The sequence below is a fragment of the Apostichopus japonicus genome, chromosome 7, assembly GCF_037975245.1.
Source record: "Apostichopus japonicus isolate 1M-3 chromosome 7, ASM3797524v1, whole genome shotgun sequence".
NCBI classification, from domain to species: domain Eukaryota; kingdom Metazoa; phylum Echinodermata; class Holothuroidea; order Aspidochirotida; family Stichopodidae; genus Apostichopus; species Apostichopus japonicus.
In genome coordinates this window covers 2851894-2876454 of record NC_092567.1, presented here as the reverse complement: position 1 = coordinate 2876454, position 24561 = coordinate 2851894, and the positions used below count along the sequence as shown (strand labels likewise).

The window sequence follows — 24561 nt, the reverse complement described above, 5'->3', positions numbered from 1 at the left end:
AATTTTATTCACCATCACGGGACCATGTTGAAGTTATCAGCTCTTTACTGTTTGTTAAGTTAGTATAGTATGAGGTCTTAATGAGATTCCTCAATGCAGTCTCATATTACGCTACATACACTTCTTCTTTTTTGACCAAACTGAGAAGACGGAATCTGGTTTAGAGGTAAAAACGATAAAGTATTGTAAAGCAGTAAGTGATCATCAAATGACTTATACAAGTGGTAAGGCGCAGAGCATGACAATATATCAATAAACAAACCAGATGTAGTGTAACGACTGAGGCGCTTCAGATAACAAATGTATACGATTTTAACCCGTTTCTTAAGGTTGTAATTTGAAATCGGTCACCTGATATATCCCATGTACATTGAATGAGGATTTATCCCTGACTAACAATCATAGTCAGTTATGAGCATGAACTTCATTTAACCATTTTCATCAGAAGATGTCACCATGAAGTAAAAATAAACGACCGTTTGCAATCTTCGTTGAAGGGTTGTTTAATAAATAACGCCCTGTACATACAACACTATTAATGTTGGATTTCATTACCGAGATCAAGAAGATCTCAAACATGTCACATAGTCCTGTATTATACAAAAAGTAAAACAAGAAACGTTTTTAAGGCGAATATTGATCACAATAAAGACATATACGCATGAGCATGAATTAACATGTTTCAATAAAATAATTAACCGGTTAACCGTCAAAATTTAACCGGTCCGGTCTTATTTTACCTCGTAGTTGCAGACTTAGGAAAGATTGAAAACAGGTAAGAGGCTAAGATATTAAGAAAAAAGTTATCGTGATCCGGAACAAGGTAGAAAACAAATACATTTCAATATTACGGAGTTCTATTTTTTCTGTCTCTATTCTCGTAAAACCGTATATTGTTCACGCGTCTTCTGTTTTGGATATTTGAGAAGGTCGACGAAATTTCAAATTCGAATAGAATCTTTCAAAGTTCTCGCAAACTGTCGTTAACTTATGAAAAATCTAGAAGATTGTGTCAGTTGTAACAAAAGTTTAATTGAATTGCATTTTTCATAATGTGATTGTGGAGCAAACTCTGACATTTCAGAATTAATAGTGTGACCATTCCGCATTAAAAGGTCTAGCGCCCTCGAAAACGAAAGTTTTCGACAGCCTCTTCCCTTCAATTTAGTCGGACTTTCATCATAATTATTTGGGAGTAGCTTAGTGATCTACTCAAACCACTCACGATCTGTTGTTTTTTCCTTGATAATAATATATCAAAGAAAAAAAAGCGTTAAAATATCATTCATTATTACTAACTGATCAATTCAACGTAGCGGTTTGCGAATAAGATGATCCTAACAAGAAAATAAAATATGTTCAATCAATTGCTGATCAGTTTTGCCTTGGTTTGTCTAATAAATCCAATTTAAAACAAGATATTTTACTTTAATATTACAATAATCAGATGCTCATTAGTAAGTACGACTTAAAGAAGTTTTACCGTATCTGTGTTTTTCAATTTCGGGAGAGATTTGGTGTTTCCAAGGTAATTTTTGTTTGTGTCTGTAGTTGAAATTTGTGCTAAGCACCAGTAGCCTAAAAATAAAAAAAAACTAGTAAAGTATTGTCAAGAAGCTATTTTCTAGTGTTGTAGTACTCGAAAAGCACCCGGCACTCGAGTGGCATTCAAACATCTGTTTCCAAATGATCGGTACTCGCACTAGGTGAACAGTACTTGGTACTCGTCCTTTCGCACCCGCACTCTGATGCTTAAGTACTCGTACTTGTACTCGATTCAAAGTGCTTGGTACTCGTTCGTGACGAGTTATGTAAAACAAACAGTTTCGTAATACTGACGTTACAGTAGGTAGTTATTATAAGTTATCGATGATTTTTATTAGTCTGTAATGTCACCGTACTCATGTGTCTCTACTGCAGCAGAATAGCCGACTATATTACCAAATACAGTACATATAACATGAACAAAGAATGCATAAGTGATGTATATATGTTTCCAACATATACCAATTTATAGCATGTTTGTAGTATTAATATGGCACTTGAGCCCCTATTAAACCATCGTTTTAAGACATTTTACATTTGAAAATGTGTCAAACAATAACAAGACACGAGCATTGTCTTCATATTCGACTGGTAAATATCATTTACTAATAATTAACACCGGAAACAGTTATAAATATTAGGTTCTTGTATATTTAACAAACCAAATACTTGTATGAAATAGTATAATTCGTACTCGGTACTGAATACTTTATATAGAATACTGTACTCGAAAATGGTACTCGGTGCACGGATCCTAAAAAGCCAGTCATCGGGCTAGGATACCTGGGTTCTCGGGAACCTCAAGTACTTAAAAGTTCTTGGTACTCGGATAAATATACCTGGCTACAACTGTTACTATTCTTTTCAGTTTTGTTTGACATCATTGTATTTGGTCAAGTCTTCAACAACCAGAACAACTTATTTCTTACAAGCCTATAGACTACTTTAACATCAATAACATAGTACAACCTGTTATATATTAAGAGTTTAGTGACATGTGCAAATAAAAGAAGTTCGTGTGCAATTTGTAGATCGTGTGCACACCACCCTAAGTATTATGAAAGGCCATGCATACCAATGTATTGTATTCTAATAATATAATGAAAATAAACTACTCAGACACACTCAGGCTGTTGACCACGAAAGACCGTCTCCGGGTTCTCTATAATATGTATCTCTTGGAACCTTTCGGTTTTCTTTACACCTTTTCAAAGATATAAAACAACTCATCAATAATTGACTTGGACTGGCCCATGATTTTTCTTCAATAAAGATAACTTACAGCCTATTAACCATTATTATAAAAATGACTTATAAAATAAATACTGGTGTAAACAGTTGAATAGCGTTTGTTTGAAATCACCCAGATCATGGAAAACAGGAACTTTGTGCAGCTGCTGATTGAATATTAATACGGAATAATTATGCTAAATTTCAAACTTTTGCGGTAAACATCGAGAAATGTACCACTTAGCTAGATTCCATTGTTCAGGTATAGCTTCACAAGGAACGTGGTAGCTATAAGATCATGCCCTCAGTTGTTGTGGAATCATATACATTCAAGGCGAACCACTAGAGTTGAGTGTCGAAAGGGACAAGGGAGCCCAATGGTTAGTATACGTTGTTATGCGCGATTCCGCATTGACATATACGATCGAGGTTAATGAACACGCCGATTGTTGAGTAATTGTCGTGTGCTTCGTCGACAAGCGGTAAGATTATTTTCGGGGTACAAATTAGAAACTAGAACTTGATCCAAGTTAGAACTTAGCTAGGCAAGGACTTCACAGTAGGGTGAAATGTGAATATCTTCTAAATAGAAAACGTAATAAGTTTGATGTAGCGAAATTTTCATTTGAACAGTCCCATATTCAAAATGCGTGTCATAACCAATGAACGTTACTTAAAACAGGCGCATTCGTAAAAGCCGTTACAAAGGCTTTCACGCCATCAGTGAATACATTTAGTAACTGGTGTTTCTACGGAGAGCCAAACGTTCCATAAATGTCGAAAAAGAAAGTGAAGTGTCCAAGTTAATATATATATGTCCAAATCGATATCAACATGTTACAATTCGATATCAGCATGTTACAATTCCATATGAACATGTCGAAACAAAATACAATATGCCATTGCGTCTATCAACATGTCAAATTCAACATCAGCATGTCGAAAACTTGTAACAGCATGCCATTACTACATTGGTCATGTCAACATGCTATATTTACGTCGTGCTATAATTTTGGCACTTCGGCGCGCGCCAACGTTTCATATATGTCGAGATTTATTTCAGTATGTCCAAAACTTGTGTCAGCATGGTGAGCGAAGAGTAGTGAAGTATTGCCATGACAACGTTGCACATGGTTCGTGTCGTTCACACGGTACTATGGTTGAATATACTGTAGCGGAAAGCTACGACTTTTCCTTAGTGAGATACGTTTCGTTCCCTCAGGGGTTACATCTGTTGCGCTCCGCGGAGGTAACGAGAGATGTTTATCCGAAACAGGAACAGGAACTGATTACGTAATTTTGCTATATCGATGTATTCCCGTGACTGGCATAGGCAGGCACGGCGGTAGGTGTGTGAGTCGATCCCATTGGTCGCAACCCATCGTAGTTATATACAGGTAGTCCATGATTGGTCTAAGCCTTTTTTTACAGTTTATGTACGGACGTGTGTATACGGGGGTTATTTCCGGGGTATTTTAATGAAGGGTTCTTTCGTAAATGAGTGAGTCAGAGAGTCGGAGAGTCGGTCGAGTGCAAGACGAGGAACTTTCCTTCCTCGTGGTAAAGCCTTTGATATTTGCCTAAGTCCAAACAAATGTGTTTAGGCATTTTAGAGTGCCCGACACCTGCGCTGCCCGAGTCCAGCGGAATGCCCGAAGCCTGTGCTGCCCGACACCGGTGGATTGCCGATGTTTAGACTGCCCTACCCTTGCGCAGCCCCAGTGTTATGCCTGCGTATCCTTGGGTTGTGCCCGACCCCAGTACGTTATATTGGGGAATGTTAATATTGTGTATTATACGCTGTAGATGTAGAACGAGATGAGAAATTATACTTTTATTAAACATACCACTCTGGTGTCTGCCTCCTGATTTAGAGTTAATCTGTACCCGTCCCCCATCTACCTCCCCTACCCTCCTCCAGTTGGTTTCGAGACAGGTTTTACACTACCAGACGTTGCAAGGTCTTCATGTTTAAAATTTGCTTTGTCTGAAATTCCAGTCTTGAAAAGCATGAAAATATTATCATTAACTAAGATTAATCCACCTCTATTTTGTTTTTCCACCCAGGCTTTACTGTAATCTAAAAAACTGTGACCTTCACCTGCAACAGACATACAGTTTAAGTACTGTAAAAATATTAAAGCATTCTGAGTACTCTTAACTTTCATGTAACGTTTTTTAAGGGCAAATGGCACATAACCTGCTAATTATCTTAGAATTTGTTCCTCATGTTTTTCAACATTTGTATCTTCCAAATTTATGTCGTCTGGAACATCCAGCCTCTCAAACTCTTCAATCATCAGCTTCAAATTCAACTATATCCTGTAGCATGAACATTTCTAATGTCCTCGGCGGATGCAAAGTTTTTTGGCAGCCATGTTTCGTGTTAAATTAATTTTGTTAATTTTATAACACTACGTGCCCAATGCAATAACAAACAGCACTAACGTTATTTGCCTAACGAACGAAGAAAAGTTTTATCGGAAAATACTTGACTAAAAGTACCTATTTCGCCATTACTTGTTCATATATTGCGATGAAATATATGCTGAGATAAACAATTAATTATTAAATACTAATCTTCGCATGATTCGGTGAGAAATGAAAGATATATTCCGATCGAAATTCTTACAGGTATGCGTAACGTAACATATATGAGTACTGCGTATACTATTTCAATTACATATACGTTAGGATCGGAGTGTCTGTTGTTATGTTGTGAGGGACGCTATATACGAAATGACCTTTGTACCAGGATTACGTAATAGCTGATGATGGCTTTACCCGTGTTTGTGCCCTGAGGCATGTTTACTTATGGCGATCAAATTTTGTCGGTTACAATGATACTTCAAAGTGGGTTTTCTCCTTCTGTTTATAGCTCCATGATTCAACCATAGTACCGTGTGAACGACACGAACCATGTGCAACGTTGTCATGGCAATACTTCACTACTCTTCGCTCACCATGCTGACACAAGTTTTGGACATACTGAAATAAATCTCGACATATATGAAACGTTGGCGCGCGCCGAAGTGCCAAAATTATAGCACGACGTAAATATAGCATGTTGACATGACCAATGTAGTAATGGCATGCTGTTACAAGTTTTCGACATGCTGATGTTGAATTTGACATGTTGATAGACGCAATGGCATATTGTATTTTGTTTCGACATGTTCATATGGAATTGTAACATGCTGATATCGAATTGTAACATGCTGATATCGAATTGTAACATGTTGATATCGATTTGGACATATATATATTAACTTGGACACTTCACTTTCTTTTTCGACATTTATGGAACGTTTGGCTCTCCGTATGTTTCCCTGCTATTGTATATTATATGACCTCTGCCTCGGTTGGATACATGTGAATAGATTTGTTATGCTACTGCGTTACCTGCAGAAATGACTCATATTTTAGTAAAGCTTTCAAAGAAAAGTAAACAGTAGAAAATGTGATATAATTACTCAAATCAGAACGTACGGCACATCAGTTGTACGACAGGTTTAACACGGCGATCACGGTAATACACGAAGTAGTGGATGTGTTTCTCCAAATAGCTTTGTATATCGGATTGATGTCTGCACATTTTGGATATATTGCCTAGTTTTGTAATGGAATTCCCATATTGTCACATTGACGTTGGATTTAGAAAGACTTGATCTATTGCTATGGCGTTGTATGTTAATCGACACTCATCAACCAAACAGTTGGACATCACCTCCCATTCCAGGACCATTCCATACTAGAACCAATTATCAATGATTGAATATAACAATGAAGGATTTCCATATTATTGAAACTAAAGGTGTTTGAGTCAACCATATTTACTCCAGAACAAAGGACATCCAATTAAACCCTGATTAGGTAAGTAAGTATGGTTGATAGATTGTACTTATAAATGGAGGAATTATGGGAGGGAGGTATAGTGCAGGACCTGCTGACAAAGGGGGAATCCACCACCCCCCCCCCTTCCGCCTACATACACGTATACGCTAGACTGTATCTGGTGTCGATTTGTATTCAAGTTATTCCATTTTGGAGTGAGTTTGTGTATGTGTGATTTCCCTTTGTTGTTGATTTTGAACTCACCTATGTGGTCCACTTTCTTCTTTGTGTTTTTTGTTAATTACATGCACTAATTTGATCATTTATTGCTCTATACGTAGCCCGTTTGCATTCCCGTTGCGGAATAGAGCGGCTTAATTTGGAAAATGTTGTATAGGAACTTAACGAATAAAAATAAAATAACGAATCACAGTTCCCTACGAGAGCCAACATACCCCCCCCCCATCTCCTAGACCGTACGTTATATATATATATATATATATATATATATATATATATATATATATATATATATATAGTTGATGTGTATTTTGTTTGGTAAGACACCTATCAACAACTAGAAACCCTGTACTGGTACAAGTACCTTGAAAGTATATAAATTTAATATATTGTACTAATCAATGAAGGAATTAAGGAAGGTGAGGATAGTACAAAACCTGATAGCCATGCAATAGAATTGTACCCCAGTCCCCTGTCATCAACATATTAAAAGAAAAACATATCATTGACTATGCCTTGAACAACAAAATCTACTTTTCTTCGAAGCATATATTATTACAGCAAAAACAATTATAAAGTGCTTAAACTCCGTAACGGTTGCCATGATACAACTATACCGGCTGACGTCACTGTGTCTATACTTCTCTATTACAATTATTGTTTCTCTGTGGCAACAAATTCGCATGAGTGGTTTCAATTGTTCAAGTTTATAAAGTATTTTCTGCATACGGAACTTACCCGACTACTAAGTTTGTAAAAGTACCCAGTCTTCGCTATGCCAGATATTGTACACTACAATTTGCTGGAAGCAAAATGTCTTTAATGTGAATACAGTTATTGTAAGATTAGTTTCTGCAAGCTTTAAATCCAGACCTACATAGCGAGGTCTGCTCAATTACTGGTCATGTTCCCTACACTGAACTACGTTAATCCACACTGATCACCATTGCTTACAATATATAGTGTACACTTTCAGGGAGGACTGTTTCCACTGATATGCTATCACTCTTGTCATAGACTAGTCATTCATCGAATTTTACGAAGATTATTTTTTGTATCAGGAACGTAAATTCATGGTGTGGGTAGGATAAGAAACGAAAGAAACACGAAATATCCGACAGTACTGCAATGGTCAATGGATCCCACCACGGTTCTGGGATACAAACAAAACCATTACATTCGTCGTTCGCACGTGTATTTTTATGGAACTAGAAATCTATCTAAGTAAGCAAGTAGTTGGGTAGAGACTAATAGAACGAAGTTTGTTTTTACATGATTGCCAGTAAACGGTTTAGTAAAGTTATTTTTTTTTAAAAGCCATGATTGCCATCTCGTATTAGAAATTTAAGTTGAATGACTGCCACGCAAATGGAATGATCGAGGTCTACTTTTCTAAGTTTTAAAGCAGCTTTTTACGTCCTTTTCTATAATTTGTTTAACCGCATTGACCCCACTATGCCATAACGACACACATACTGTACCTAGCTTATAGCTATTCAAATCTAACTTCAAATGGTGGTATAAAGTAGTATAATTTACAAATGTGAACGTTGTCTTTCTCGAAGATATTTTCCGTTAGGATCGAAATCAACCCCGCCATAACATGAATAATTAAATTCTGCGAACGTCATTGAATAATGAGGTAAATAACGACTGTTTACTTTGCCGGCGTCGTAAGCAACCCAGAACATCAGAATGTACTACAACACTGTGCTCTATTTGTACATATTCTGTATGGCTGTGATAACGACTCAACTTTTTCGAATTACTGAATGAATCTATTTTAAGCAATGGCTCATTTTTAAACTTGTCAGCTATTCACTGATTGGTTGAATTCAAAGTAGATGGATTTGGGGAACTGTATACGAATAATTTTAAATGAGGAATTTGTCAGAAGACACTCTACTCATTATCTGCAGAAGTCCTTAATTACTCGCCAATTGATGCTCTTGGCAGGAGAAAAACTTGGCTAATATCGTAGTTTGCTGTTTTGTGATGAATTTATGTAAAACCACTCGATGGACATGTCAATAGGGTGGGAAAACGGCGACAAAACGCAAAAAGGTGCTTTAAAAAGTTATAACAACTTGCAAGCAAAATACTGATTACAGTAGTATCCCACCCCGCTGAAGAAGGCTAAATGGGGTGGGGGCGGGGAATTCGAGAAACATCTTTTCTGTTGCTGAGATATAAATGTTTGAGTTTAGTTATAAAAAAGAAAAGTACTGATTGTGCAATAACCTATCACGTCACAACATTATGCACCTTAAATTGTCTTTGTTTTCTGTTATAATTGAAAGCGGTTTTCTTAACCTTTAGTAGGGTAAGGGGACCAGACGTCCCCGATTTTCGGGGACAGTCCCCGATTACAGTGTGCTGTCCCCGATGAACAAGTGCCCCCGAAAATGTCTCCGATTCGTCAAAATGTTCAGGAATTTCGAAAATATTATTAGTAAAATAATTGTATAAAAAAAAATTAGTGAAGTGTGCAGTCGCAGAACGGAACTTATAACCAGTATTTCAGGTGGGCCAGTGTAAAGTAGAAACACTGTTAAAATATGCTAGCTCGATCTAGCCTTACACTCTTTCGACCGTATAATTGGCAACTACGGCGACACAACCACAATTATATTGTGAGCATAACCACTCACAAGCTCTCAAAGAATCACGTAAAGTAAGTGAATTTCATGTGAGAAAAAGCTACATTTTTGAAAATAAACTTGATTAAAATAGTGCTTCTAAGTATCACCATTTTACATCTAAGACACCCACTCCCCTTAGACCCCTCCCCATATCAGTCGAGCAATAAATGTCCCTGGTTCCAGTCAGGAAAGTATGGTCACCTTATAGTAGGGCCATATAATTTAGTAATTTACAAAGGTCGTACCTATCGACCAACTCTTTCCGCGTTCCATACGCATATGACTTGTGATAAATAACTGAATTATGAAACAGACACAGGCTGTTATGCGTATTATAGTATAATAATGACTCAGATCGTGTCTCGAAAAGTTGGGGGTTCGTGGACAACTGTGACATCCACAGGGGGTTCGTGGGGGAATAAAGTTAGGGAAACCCTGGTTTAATGTTTAAGCAGGGGGAGGGGGGGTCCCTGGTATGTGCGATAGTCTGTGTATCTAGGGGTATCAATGTATTGTTGGCTGGAAGAGAGTTGGTTCTTGCTGCCGGGGTTTATGTTAACAGTCCGGTGGACATTTTTGTCTCTGAACTTAGTATACGGGGAAGTAACCATAGACGGATAGACCGTGGGGCGGGGTTCAGCTCATATATGTAGCAGGGTAGAGAGCGTTGCGGCTTGTTTTTGGTTTCTGATATGTGTCAATGCTAACAGATATGTCGTAATTGGTCAGTTACACGTGTATAGGCTTCTACACGGTGTCGTTTATATTGCTATGCGAGTAGCGTTTTTATACATTAATTTGGTATATATTTTTTACAAGTTGCCAAGCAGAATCCTTGCCGAATTTTATAGCGTTTGTCAGAGGCAATGTTTTCAAGGTTATTTTGGGGCTTCTGCAGAAGACATATGGATCGGATTGATGCACTCTGCAGCTGCGCTGCGTACACTGCTTGTGCGGTTGCAAGGCCGTTGCAGCGTAGGGTTCACGGGCCGACGCGGTCCATCGTAAGCTGTGCTGCGTTGCCTTTAACGAATTCATCATTTGCTGCGCTGCGTTGTCTTTAACGCGATGCGTATAGTTTAGCTCGCTTCTAGGCAACTTGCGCATTACAGAATAGCTGTGCCGTGATAGGGTTAGTTAATGAACGTTATCAGTGTGTCGTGTTCTAGTTGTAAGGTATTCCTACTTATATATAGTTATTTCTTTGTCACACTGCGAGAGATGTACTACAAGTACATTGTATGTAGACAAGATATATACTTATTAATCTCAGGATGCACTGTTAGTGTATTTTATTTTACGGTGTCCTCGAGTCTCTCCCTACCACCACCCCCCCACCCCCACACCTTACTTACCAACCGGGTACGCAACATAACTGTAGCGGACATACATACATACATTAAATGAGTACTACAAGCGTTCAGTGTCACAAGGGAGCACGTCACAGGGTCGGTGCGTTGTTTTACGCAGTTCTGCATTGGAATATTCATGATCAATGTTAACGTATACGACGATGGTTGAGTAATTATTGTGTGCCTCGTCGACAAGTACACAAGAGCTCTAGTACTTGATCCAAGCTAACACTTACCTAGGCATTGACTTCATTGTGCGATGATATTATGTGATTTAAGTTCTAAATATAACCGTTATAGTAGGTTCACTTGAGGGAGAATCGCATTGATCAGTACCCACAATCAAAGTGCGTGCCATAACCAACAATCGTTACCTAAAACAGGACGATTCGAGAAGGTGTTGCGAAGGCTTTCACGTCATCAGTGTATACATTTAATAACTTGCGTTTCCCTGCTAGTACAGTATGACCTCTGCCTCGGTTGGACACATATGAATATATTTGTTATGTTACAACTTTTACTGAAGAAATGACCCATATTTAAAGGTGTTTTGAAATAAAAGTAAACAGTATATAAGTGTGATACAATTACTCAAATCAGAACGTATGGTACATCAGTTGTACGACAGGTTTTAACACGGCGATCATGGTAATATACGAAGTAGTGGATGTGTTTCTCCAAATAGCTTTGTACATCGGATTGATGTCTGCACAATTTGGATATATTGCCTAGCTTTGTAATGGAATACCGATACAGTCACATTGTTCTTAGATTAGCAAGGTTTGATCTATTGCTACGGCATTGTATATTCATCACCTCTTGCACAAACAAACAGTTGGACATCGCCTCCCATTCTAGGACCATTCGACAACGGAACCAATAAAACAAGGATTGAATATAACAAAAAAGGATTCCCATATTATTGAAACTAAAGGTCGATGAGTCAATGAACATAGGTCATCCAAATAAACCCTCATTAGGTAAGTAAATAAGGTTAATAGATTGTACTAATAAATGGAGGAATTAAGTGAGTTGGGTTGAGTGCAAGACCTGGTGACATAGATGGAATCCACCACTCCCCCATACACACACACAAAGACAGACACGCTATACTATATTTAGACCCCATTTAGTGTATATTTGTATCCGATTTGTTCAAGTTTAGGTACATGTGTGTATGTGTGACTTGCATATGCTGTTGATTTTGAACTATCCTTGGTGGTGTGCTTTCTAATTTGTTTAATAATTAATATATTTTATAATCAATTAAGGAATTAAGAAAGGTGAGTTAACATACCCGACACTCCGTACAGTAAATGGGTCACTTGTCACTCGTCGGATGAGACAGCTTTCTTCAACTAGAAAACCTATACTTGCACAGGTACCTCTAAAGTATATTAAGTCAACATTTTGTAATTTGTTCCTCACAACTTCCCCACTGATATTATTGCGTTACGTATTATGGGGATTAACATCCCCTGAAAAGACTTTTGGTAGTGGAATTTCCTCTTTTGTGTTAACTACGTTAATCTCTGTATTAAACTGTCTGTATTATATGCGTGTAACAGGAGATTTAGAAGCTTAATTCAAGACACTGGAGTATTGAGGTTAGCTGATGTTGGAAGCGACCATTACCTACTGTGTACCACTATTAAGTTAAAGCTGAAGAAGGTAGTGGAGAGAACAGAAAACGTTGCGTGCTAGATTTGATACCGACAGGCTACGAAATAATAAAGTGAAGGCAACATTCATTACAGCGATGTGGAACATGTACTAGGTACTGGAAGATGAAGTAGAATGGTGCAAAAATATTGAAAATGATCTGGAAACAATTGAGGAAGCGTAGAAACGAATAGAGAGAGTGTACATTGAGGCAGCTGAGAAGGTTCTAGGCAAAAAAAGGAAGAGGAAGAGTAAGAAACCATGGATACATGAAGAGACATGGGAAATTATTACACAAAGAACTGATTTAAATAGCAAAATTCTCTCAGTACTAGATCAGAGAGAATAAAGAGAAGTTTAAAGACGACTATAAAGAGAAAGACAGAGAGGTGAAGAGGTTTATTAGAGCCGACAAGAGGCATTGGGTCGAAAATATTGCAAAAGAAGCTGAAGCAGCTGCATCCAGTCAGAATATGCAAGCAATATACAGACTTACAAATACCCTTTGTAATGAAAGCCTAGGGAGTGTGTTTCCATTATGAATAAAGACGGACGCCTAATCAGCAGTATGGACGAATTAATGGAAAGATGGACAGAGTACTTCACTGACATTTTAAGCCTAAAAGGCTTTTCTTAGCCTTCAAAGAAGATCCTGCTAGGATCGAAATGTCAGGCCAACTTCCTTTTACACATTTTCTTACACATGCTCTCTAGTGTATAAGCAGTTTTGTAACAGTTTAGTTTTTGTTGACACTGATATTTGAAATAGACCGGAACCAATGAATCCACTAAATGTAGACGATGAGGACAACTATCCACTATCCTCTATATATGTGATGGATGGATATGATGGATGGATATGATGGATGGATAGGATGGATGGATACGATGGACGGGTATGATAGACAGGATGGATGGATAGGATGGATGTATAGGATGTATATGATGGATGGATAGGATGTATGGATATGATTTATAGCATAGATGGATGGGATGCATTCATAGGATGGATATATATGATGGATAGGATGGATGGATAGGATGGATGGATATGATGGATTGGTATGATGGATGAATAGATAGGGTTGATAGATATGATAGATATGATTGATGGATAGGATAGATGGATATGATGGATAGATAGGATGAATGGATAAGATTTATAGGATGCATGGATACGAACACGTTTCGTAACACGGTAACGTGTGCACCAGGTAGCACAGTTACTACTGCAAAGCTATTACACGTTCACTTGCAGTGGCGTAGGAAGGTACTTTTGAGTGGGGGGGCTGAAGACTGATGGCCGGCCTGGGGGAGGGGTCTAAGGGGAGGGGGTGTCCCCCTCCCCCTTTGGAATTTTTTTGCATTTCCAGGTGGCCTCAGATGCAATTTGGTGCAATATAGCACACTTCAACACCCACTCCATTTTGTAAAGAATTTTGCATTTTCACCTGGCCTTAGATGTAATTTGGTGCTTCAAATGAGATTTTTTTTCTCATTTGGAAATGAAAAAGGGGTTTTCTGACTTGCGGAGCGGGGGGGGGGGGGGGGGGCGGAACGATACTTCCGCCCCCCATATTTTTCACTGGGGGGCTGGCGCCCCCCCCCCCCCCCCAGCCCCCCGGTTCCTACGCCCTTGTTCACTTGTAAATGTAGATGATGGTAAACTATTACTATATTAAGGCCTAATTTAGACGTGGAACTACCCATAAGGCTAATGTGGGTTCCCCCTCCCCCACCTTAGGTCCCATTTCGTGTATCTGTTTTGTACCTATTTGAGACTTGCACACACTCACCTGTCCGTGCAAAAAAATGTTTTAATCAAATGGATTTACCAATACGATTAGAGAAAAGTTAAGCTACCATCTGAATCTCGCATGCAGTATAAAATAACCGCCGCAGTGTGTCGTCCACGTGTTGTGTCAGCGCCGACCATGCACTCCGTTTTGTAAGGCTAGGGAGTAGTCTACACTCTAAAAAAGTTGGTCATTTTTTTTGCCCAACTTTTAACCAACGCTGGGGAAGTATGTATCCAACCAACTGTTGAGCATTTTTTGCCCAATTGCCGCTGGGTAATGTTTTTGCTCATAGTTGGGCATATTATTTTACCCATAAATAGTAATTAAGAAATTACCCAACTGGCCTGTTGGGCAATGTTTATCATTTGTTGGCGAAATATTGAATACGAATATCATATGGTTGGGTATCCTTTACTACTAATTGGGCAACATAGGGCTATTTATTGGTCGATATTTCGACATTATTTAAGCAGTTTTTCTCCCTTTATTGGGTAATGGATAGTTAATCAATATATTCATAATGATCAATACAGGTATTTCACGGTTTTTTACTGACTATACACAAAAATGTTGAATGATATAAATTAAAATAGGTGGGATGAACATGGAAGGTTGGATGATTGTGAACAAGTATAGCATACACCAAACCAAAAAGACAGATCTAACAACACAGTGTATTGTAGAATGATTTATTGAACATCTACTTTCTTGAAGCAGCATATCAAAACAAATTTAAAGCAGATAAAACAGATTAAAATCATAAAGAAAAAATACACTTATCACATCCCACTTTGCTATTGTAGCATGCAACTATTGTCAATCAATTGTCATAGTAACATGTAACTGTCATCCACCCATTGCTATTATAGCATGCTACTCACGTCCACCCATTGCTATTGTAACATGCTACTCTCATCCACCCATTGCTACTGTAGCATGCTATTTTTGTCTACCCATTGCTATTGTAACATGCTACTCTCATCCACCCATTGCTACTATAGCATGCTATTTTTGTCTACCCATTGCTATTGTAACATGCTACTCTCTTCCACCCACTGCTATATTGTAGCATGCTACTCTCATCCACCCATTGCTACTGTAGCATGCTATATTTGTCTACCCATTGCTATTGTAACATGCTACTCACGTCCACCCATTGCTATATTGTAGCATGCTACTCTCTTCCACCCACTGCTATATTGTAGTATGCTACTCTCATCCACCCATTGCTACTGTAGCATGCTACTCTCATCCACCCATTGCTATTGTAGCATGCTACTCTTGTCCACTCATTGCTATTGTAGCATGCTACTCTCGTCCACTCATTGCTATTGTAGCATGCTACTCTCATCCACCCATTGCTACTGTAGCATGCTACTCTCATCCACCCATTGCTATTGTAGCATACTTCTCTCGTTCACCCATTGCTTCTCCTGTCATTGTTTATCAAAATGTGTTTATTTTTACACTGTGCCTGGTTAGTTCTCAAATTCAAGAAATATATGAGCAGGGAAGCATTACCAACCCATGTAATCAACAGTTTAAGGATCATGAATCAGAAACTGCTATGGGCGCAGGATCATAAATCAGAAACTGTTTTGGCGCAAGTCTAGATAAGCTTTAAAAGATGACCAAAGGCTGATTCCCATATTAAATCTTCTATCAGTAATAGAAAACTAATCCAAATGAGACAGCACAGGTGGAAACACATATCTTATGTTTCAACATTTAATTACATTTTAGTTTTGTTGGAACGAGACTGGTTAGCTAACACCAGATCATTGTGATGCTAAACCAAAGCTATGGGTACCATCATGTCATGTTAGTACTCTATGCACAGGTTTTCCGAAATATTAACTGATTTTGTAAGACATTACTGTGATGGTGTTAATGAATATAATCTATTAAAACAAATTATTTTTGGCTGATTCAGTATGAAATAAAATGGCAAACACTTAAACATGAATGATGAAACCAAGTTAACTGATACTGTAATTCACCAAATTCCTTGAACGCCAAGCCATGAAAGCTAAGTAATAGAACAATGGAAGTTAAGAAAAATCATCTGTAATTTTACACAGTATTTACACTTTAAATTTGTTCTATCAAGATGTAATGCATGATATAAATACAATGAATAGTTAGGAATAAAAGAACTACTTTGAATCTGATGCGATGAATGCACGCAGATTTCGAATGGAACTTGTGATGCTTGCCTCAGTGAAGTCATAGATCACAACCTGCAAAAACTGCCATGCAATCTTACATGTTGGTTGATATTCAATGTCAAATATGTACATGGCCTTAAAGCATAAGTCAATAGCTTTCATGAGTGACTGCTGAGGGAGTGCATTCCGTTCTATGATGACATAAGTTTGTGATGGAGTTATCCGACTTCCCCTGCACACAACAAATGGCTGTGGGGTTTCTGTTGCTTTGAGGGTCTTTACATATTGGTCTATGTCAAACACTTCCTATGGAAAGAAAGAAAAATGCAATATTTTAAGAAGTGTAGTTATCTACAATTTCATGAAATGACACAAATTAAAAAAACCATGTAGCTATGAATATATATATATATATATATATATATATATATATTTATATATATATATAAAATATAAATGTAAATATAAATGAGCAGTCTTCAACAATTTTGAGATCCCTCTAAGCTCCCCATTTTACTGGAGCTGTCAAGAAAACTTTCAAAAATTTTACCCAGTGACCTCAAATAACATTTGACCCCCCCCCCCAGAAAAAAAGGAAGACTTCTTTTACTGAATATGGTTGATATACACATCAAATATGAGATCTGTCTGAGCTTCCCAGTTATTTGAGTCACTATTTCAAACCTGCTGTTTGAGCCCTGCATTCAAATGGAGATGTAGAAAAACTTACTGGTTGCACATCAATGAAGCAGTTTACTGAATCATTTGCTGAGTTGTGACCCTTTGTACCCTTTCCACTCCTTCCACTTCTGAATATGATAGCTAACAGGGAAAAGGCCAGATTCTTTGTTTCTTCTGTGAAGATAAAAACAGTTAAACTGTTAATTATTCACCCCTTAAAACTGGCTAGTTAAATTTCTGCAGAATACAAAATATAATATTTAGGCACCCTTTAAAATTTCTGTTTATGAGAATCACTTCCATTGTTAAACTTTCATTGTAGTAATGAGAGAAGCAGTATACATTCTAACCTTTGGTAACGTTAAACAACCAAGTTTCCAAATATTCATTACGTGAAAATTTTTGTATAGTCTCTAGAAGAGGCACTTTGCAGATTTTGACCTCTGGCTGGTGACCTATTTCTATTAACAGGAATAAATTAAGGATAACAACCTCACAAGATATGATCATATATCAATACACAATGGTGCATGTGCATGGACAGATTCACAGAGACACAGTCTGATAAAGGGTTGTCACTGACATGCATGTGCCATTTACATTGCCTGATTGATGTAAAGATAGAAATATTGCCTTGCCAATGTGAGAGTACCACAGGCTTGGAGTCCCCCTAAAACTTAACCCAATGTTAGACTTCATTATTAACCATTTAAAAGGTTTTTTCTAATTGTCCAACAATAAAAAGGCTCTATTCCTTGATTTTTGAACAGCAATCACCAATGAGAGGCAGCATACTATTAATTGCAGGAACCGTATTTTAAGTACAAAGCAGTGAGCATACTTTACTGTCAATATCACCATTCATGTACCTACAGCTCATGAGAATCTAATTTGATGGACCAACAAGTCAACATATGTCTGTTTGTTTTGTATATTTAGGCTTACCCTTTGTGAGGTCATCAATTTTTGTATTCTGCATACCTAGGACCTCCCTCCAATTTAGCTGTTGGCTGTATAAAATCACTTTTCTTGCCACCTTCTCCCATCTTTGATAGAGTTTGTTTGATCTTGATGGATACAGCAATGCAAAGTCTTGCTCAATCTAAAATGAAAATGAAATAGTTTTTTTAAGTCACCAGTGGAACATGACTCTTTTTGGGAACAGCTGCATGCTATACATGGAAAGACTCACACATTAAAAAGCTTAGAAAATAGTTACTGTGGAACCCAATTATTTGTGGATTAAATGATAACTAATGATAATTATTTCAGACCTTTAACAGCCAAACAACATACATAAAGTAACCCAGGGTAACGATGGTTTCATGAGAACAAACTATCAGTGAACACTGTTTGGCATTCTGCTTTACTATTCCCCCTCAATGTGTAAGAACATAAGATTACCTGCAGATTTTACATACACAACTTTCATTTAAGCCTTACAAAAACAAATCAAATTTGTCTATAGCCAGCTGTCTTTAAAGATAAAAAAATATATGAAAATGCCTAACTTGGCTGGAATGAGTGTCAGGTGCAATCATATTAATCATTAAAAAAAAAGCAAAGTATTTAATAGAATTTTACCATTCCTGGGTCCAACAATCACGGAAACTCAGCAATGGTGGTGTTAACACTCCCCAGACTTTCTTTTATTCTCTTTTGGCGGTAGAAAGCTGTTTTCCCCATGAAAACAGTAACTTGGTCTTCAGGTTCCTTGTTGTATTTAAGCCATTGATTCATCATAACAAGTTCTTCTTCATTTTCAGGTGCTACTGGTGCTGAGAAATGAATTGTAAAGTAACTTCTATGTAATTGTTTTTGCTTTGTGCGGGCTTATTGCACTTACTCTTGTATGCTGACTGCATGAACTGGGTAGGCTTGTTAATGCTGTTATATACAACTTTAGGTATTCATCTGGATGATGTTACTCAATATGTAATATGTACCTACAGTACCACTATCCTGCAAAAGATGATAGAAATCTATCCTACTAAAACTGAGAAAGGATAATTTAAGTCATGCCTCATTGTTACTATTCTTGTTATAGCTACCCCAAGAAACAGGCAGACTTCACTCACCACAAGGCATCTGTTGTAATCAATCCATTATAATTGTTATAGAGATATAGTCTTTACAAGCTTTTGTAGCCACATAATGTATTAAATGTTAGCACACATTTACCTTGACTGCAAACAACTTTGACCCTGCTTTTATTGGCAATGCCATGTACATGCTTGAGGTGGAAAAAAAGTTTCTTGTTGCCTCCTTCTATAGTCCTAAGGCATTTGAAAGAGGTGCATGACATCTTTAGAGCTTACCTCTTCTCGCCAACCCTTTAAAAATGTCAGTCTCAGTCCGACTGTAGGAATCAATTCTTTTATACTTAATTCATCCAACAAGGCGAATGCAGTCACATCAATTCCATTTTCTGTTGAGAAAAAAAAGAAGAAAAACAATGAACCACAACTTAGCATTGGCAGCAAAGTTTGAAAGCTTCGGGAGTCATAATCATTTGACTGTAATAGGACTGGATTTTGATGGATGCTGCCCTATTGGAAGCTTTTGCTTTCAAATTTTAACTTTGAAGTCAGTTTTGAAGGAAGTTCCATATACTATTAGCACATGTTAATTTGTTTGTGGTATTGGGCAATTTATTTTTCTGGTCTAACCTGCAAAGCATCCTCAGTGATAACACTTGTCACAGTTTGCAGCTTTAATTTATTTGCAGGAACATCCCTTAAAATTAATTTATATTGTATATATTCATTATTACCACTGACTGAACAGTGCCCTAACCCCCCCCCCCCCTTTTATGACAGTGGTTGCAACATTAATAAATACAACCATGCACAATTGTGACAACAATTAAATTCATTGCCATCAAGGTATATCTGATGCATGGCTTGACATAACCCACAGCTGAAAGAAGCTGCACCATCATGCCCTTTATATTTTGCCATTAGTGCCCCATCTTACAGTGTTGTACATTGTAAACTTGTATTACACTTAGTTGCACTATAAAGTACGGTGCCTAAGTCTGTTGGCTCCGCCCAGCACTGAACATTTTCACCCAGCACTATATCAAAAATCGCCAATTACGCTGTTCACTATATCCATCTGGTGCAAGGAAAACTTCAAATATCTAACCTATATTACTCAATTACTGATAGAAATTTTGAAATTCTACACTTAAAATGTTGTGTATAGTATTAAATCAATCTTACGTTCTAAATTATTGTGGTAGTTTGCATCGTTAAAGCATCAGCTCATATATAGTTAACCTACATAGGCGTAGCTTATTATCGTTGGCGAGCTTTGCATGTGACCTACTGTACGTACCGTTAGTTACTGGATCTGAATACTGCATTTGTCATTATATGCAAGCGATTTGCCTCATTGAAGCTAGCGGCCACTAAGTTCAAGCACAGACAGTGCTCTGATACATATATAGCTCAATATCAATGATGAAATGATGAATGCTGTTACAGTGTTAGTGGCTGCTCTTAGTCTTAATGGCTGCTAGCTTCACGCAAGTAAGCAGTTAACTGGTGCACATATAGTGATCACTAAACTAACTTGGCCCTATTCCAATGCCCATAGCCTACAGGATTTGTTCTCAATCTTACCATTTTTTTTAAGTTACAATGTATTGGCTAGGGTAATACAGGCTTAAACTACGTTAAGTGGTTATGTTTGAAGTAAATATTCAAAGACATCGTCATTTTTAAGGGCTCCAAAAGTAGCATAATCTGGTATCTGATACTGAGCAAATTTAATTTGACTTCCATCCCCCTACTCTCACGTTGAGTTTGACTCGAGTTGACATTTCCCCTCGTTTTGACCCTTCCCCAATCTGTCACTAGAATAACAACCAGTTCGCTAATTCTAAATTTAAAAATTCCTGGGCACAACCCTAGGTTACTAGACCTAACGTCAGACGGTAGGGTTTGCTTGGTAGCTTAATTTGTACAAATTCGATTGAGCAAATTTGGCATAGCCTAACGTTAAACCTGTGCTAGTTGGCCAGTAGCATATAGGCTAAGTACGTAGGCTAGAAAAGTACTACGTACACTACTCCTACTATCTACGTACCCTTGGAACTTGTACATTAATGAATTTCATGCACGGTTATCTGGTGTCAAGTTAGGTCCCAATGTCTTTCGTCAATATTAACATCAATACAATTCCAATTCGATCGTTGCAGCTACTAGTAGTAGTATAACAATATTAAATATAGCCAAAAGCTAGGCCTAATCTGGACCTAGGCTACACTAGTTAAGTTACGTTTAACCTATCGAGTAACGTTACTCATTATGCTTTTCGACCTTACCTGACGCTATCTCTTTGTATACCAATATTTACATCATTTTCATATCAACATAATATAGGTTTGTAATTTTGTTAGCCTGCTCTTCAATAGTACATTCTTACCTTGAAACTTGTCTATCAGCTCTTCAACCCCCCATTTTTGTAGGATTTCTTCGATAGGCCTGCCAATCTTCTATATTTTCATCTACACTCGTCATCTACACTGTATGTATGAGCTATGCGATGATACGTAACGTACGGTGTTTGTCCATGCAAACACACACAAATGTATAGGCAAAACGTTCATTTTTTCGTCGCAGATGTGCGCGTCGCCCCAGTCAGTACCAGTGACTTTCGATTTGGCGGGACGCTTACCAAATGTTGGGTATATTTCATTCACTTTGCACAGCGGTTTACTAAATTCTGTTTTACTATAAGTTGGTCAACACATAGAGCAGGGATTTTGCCCAATATTGTTAAAGAACTCCCCAACCGAGCATTTGCCCAGAAAATATTACCCATCTTTTTTAGAGTGTACGTTACCCAGCCGCCGCGCATTTTCACCTTTCGGACTCGTAGTTCTACGTGTAACAGCTTTGCAGTAATTACTGTGCCACCTGTAACACATGTTATCGTGATGCGAATACAGCGCTGTTGTTACTTATGATAGATATGATGGATAGGATGGATAGGATGGATGTATAGGATGGATGGATAGGATGGATATGATGGCATATACACAAATAGGAATAGATAGATAGATTGGATGGATGGATTGGATAGATGGATTGGATGGATATGGTGGATGGATAGGATGGATGGATATGATAGATAGGATGGATGGATGGATAGGATGGATGGATATGATGGCAGGAATAGATGGATAGATTGGATGGATGGATTGGATGGATGGATACGATTTGTACGATGCATGGATACGATAGAATGATAGGATGGATAGATAGGATTGATATGATGGATATATATATTGGACGGATAGGATAGATGGATGGATATGATGGATGGATATGATAGATAGGATGGCTGTATAGGATGTATATAAAATATTATATAATACTAACAATAACACACTATAATTAAGCTGATGTAGAAATACTTTCAAGAATTTGTGGACGTCGATGTTAAGGTATTTAATGTTTCCCTAAGCAATATCATTATTTATTATTCATATTAGACTAAAAATGTATCCTTATTTCTCTTTGAATCGTGAACCTTTCTGTAAAGACATTATCTCTGGTCCTGTCAAGGGTGTATACTACTATTGTCATTCTCGCTCTCTCCACAATTATCTAACTAGTTCACGTGACATTTGTTTACCTTTTACATTCTTTAAGGTTACATCTAGGACTAAGGCTTCACTGTGTAATTCGTGGAGGAGGGGGATGGTTGTGATTCAGAGCTAATTTAATACAAAAGAAATGATAGTTACCGTATAATATTTATACCTTATACTAGGCATAGTCAATTACGACGATACGTGAGGTTGATTTGTGTTTCCTATAAAGCATGTATCACCAAACTTCAAAGCGTACCTCTATTTAAGATGAAATAAAAAATATTCCAACAGGTACACAAAAATTACTTTGAAACCTTGCCTTCAATAAGTAACGTAGCTTATTATGTGATATGTCATTCCTCGTAATAGTGAATATCGTTTTCGTTGATGTCATCGTATCGTTGTACATATGTAATGGAAGCACACAACGGGTGATGTGTGTACTATAAGGATTTGCAATATAGACGTGTAATAGTGTGCTGTTTATAACACACATGCAGTCGGAACCATTTCAGCCAAAATACAATCTACCAAATCGTCACAACCGAATGAATAATTATAACAGAATTTCTATGTGATTGTCTCCGTTACATTGGGCGATGAATACCAGTGCTGCTTTGTTTAATTACCAGAGTTAGAAATAACACCTACATACCATTGTTGCTTGCTACCGTCATACATCATTGACTAAGACAAACTGCACACACTATGAAGGAATTGGTCGTGGTTAGCTGGGTTGTATGAACTTTTGCGGTTCTCCAAAGTAAAACTAATATTACGAACTAAAAGAGGAAGTTCAAATGACTGTGACATGTGGAGGTTGGATTTAAGCAGTATTAGTTTCTAAGGACAAATTTAATGTTACATTTCTGAATACCAATATTTTTTACCGTTGGCTGTTATTCAAGCTATGTATAAATATAACAGAACTATGCACTGAATTGCTAAAACAGATGTACATTAGTTAAGGCGTTGTCAATAGGTAATAACATCGCTTCCATTAATGTGTATCAGTCTAGCAAGACATGCCATCATAACATATTCCTATACTTTACTGTATATCATAAACCTACCGAGCGACCCCCCAGACCTCCCCCCCCCCCTCTTGAGTACCAGGAAACATTACATTTACTTAAAAGCAGGAAGTATCACTTAAGCTCTCTTTTCAGGTTGAGGAAGCTAAGCGACCCTCCTCATTTTTTTAGACTGTCGAGTAGTTTAGATATTGTGGTAGTGTATTCCCAATAGTTTTAAGACATTATTGAAAGCGTATTATATGAATTTTATGTTACGATTGAAATTCGTCAACGTCAGCTGGATTGTCACAAAATTCGGTATTTCACATTCAGATACTCGTTATATGTAAAAATACCTGGATATTCTAGCGTCCGTGGAGCAACGACATTAGAAAGTGTCTAATAACTTTTATCAAAGGATATTCTGTAAACTTATATGAGTTAAGGTAAGTCTCTGTATCTTCTAAATCTCCTATTTTCTAGGGCTGGGCATATCAAGATAATAATAACAATCGTCACGTAAGATACAATGACCCCAAACAGTAATCGCTTGCGATGGTGAAAAGTATGTAATAACTTTGTACAGTTCATTTACGTATCTATAGAAGTGTGATAAATATCGAATATTATCATAGCTAACGTCACTATCGTTTCGGTTTCCGTTTTGTTTCGGTTACGTGTAGTGCCGGATTGAAACATGTTTATTACTTCATTTTCCACCCAAACCAAATCGGTATTTTCAAGCATGAGATACTGTTCATGAACGATATAACCATATAACAGAATT

The 24561-nt window shown here is 37.4% G+C and overlaps 3 protein-coding genes across 16 annotated transcripts in view; 1 reads left to right on the top strand and 2 right to left on the bottom strand.

The window, feature by feature from the left end:
- The window catches only part of LOC139969995 (uncharacterized), a 958452-nt gene that overhangs the window by 375297 nt on the left and 558594 nt on the right, over positions 1 to 24561 (bottom strand). The gene's annotated exons all lie outside the window — the stretch shown is intronic.
- LOC139969970 (uncharacterized) overlaps positions 1 to 24561 on the top strand; it is a 395025-nt gene that overhangs the window by 86126 nt on the left and 284338 nt on the right. The window lies entirely within an intron of this gene.
- LOC139969991 (uncharacterized) lies at positions 14978 to 21997 on the bottom strand. 6 transcript variants are annotated; one of them, XM_071975502.1, is made up of 6 exons: positions 21246 to 21997; positions 19472 to 19581; positions 18738 to 18931; positions 18099 to 18255; positions 17203 to 17327; positions 14978 to 16778 (listed from the first exon to the last, which is right to left on the bottom strand). In XM_071975502.1, exons 3-6 carry the CDS (start codon positions 18738 to 18740, stop codon positions 16461 to 16463), a joined length of 603 nt encoding a protein of 200 aa, XP_071831603.1. In that variant the 5' UTR covers positions 18741 to 18931; positions 19472 to 19581; positions 21246 to 21997; the 3' UTR covers positions 14978 to 16460. The 6 variants fall into 6 exon arrangements, 5 of the variants coding, with proteins under 5 accessions (XP_071831603.1, XP_071831605.1, XP_071831606.1 ...); XM_071975504.1 differs by having other exon boundaries at positions 21585 to 21997; XR_011793859.1 differs by lacking the exon at positions 18099 to 18255.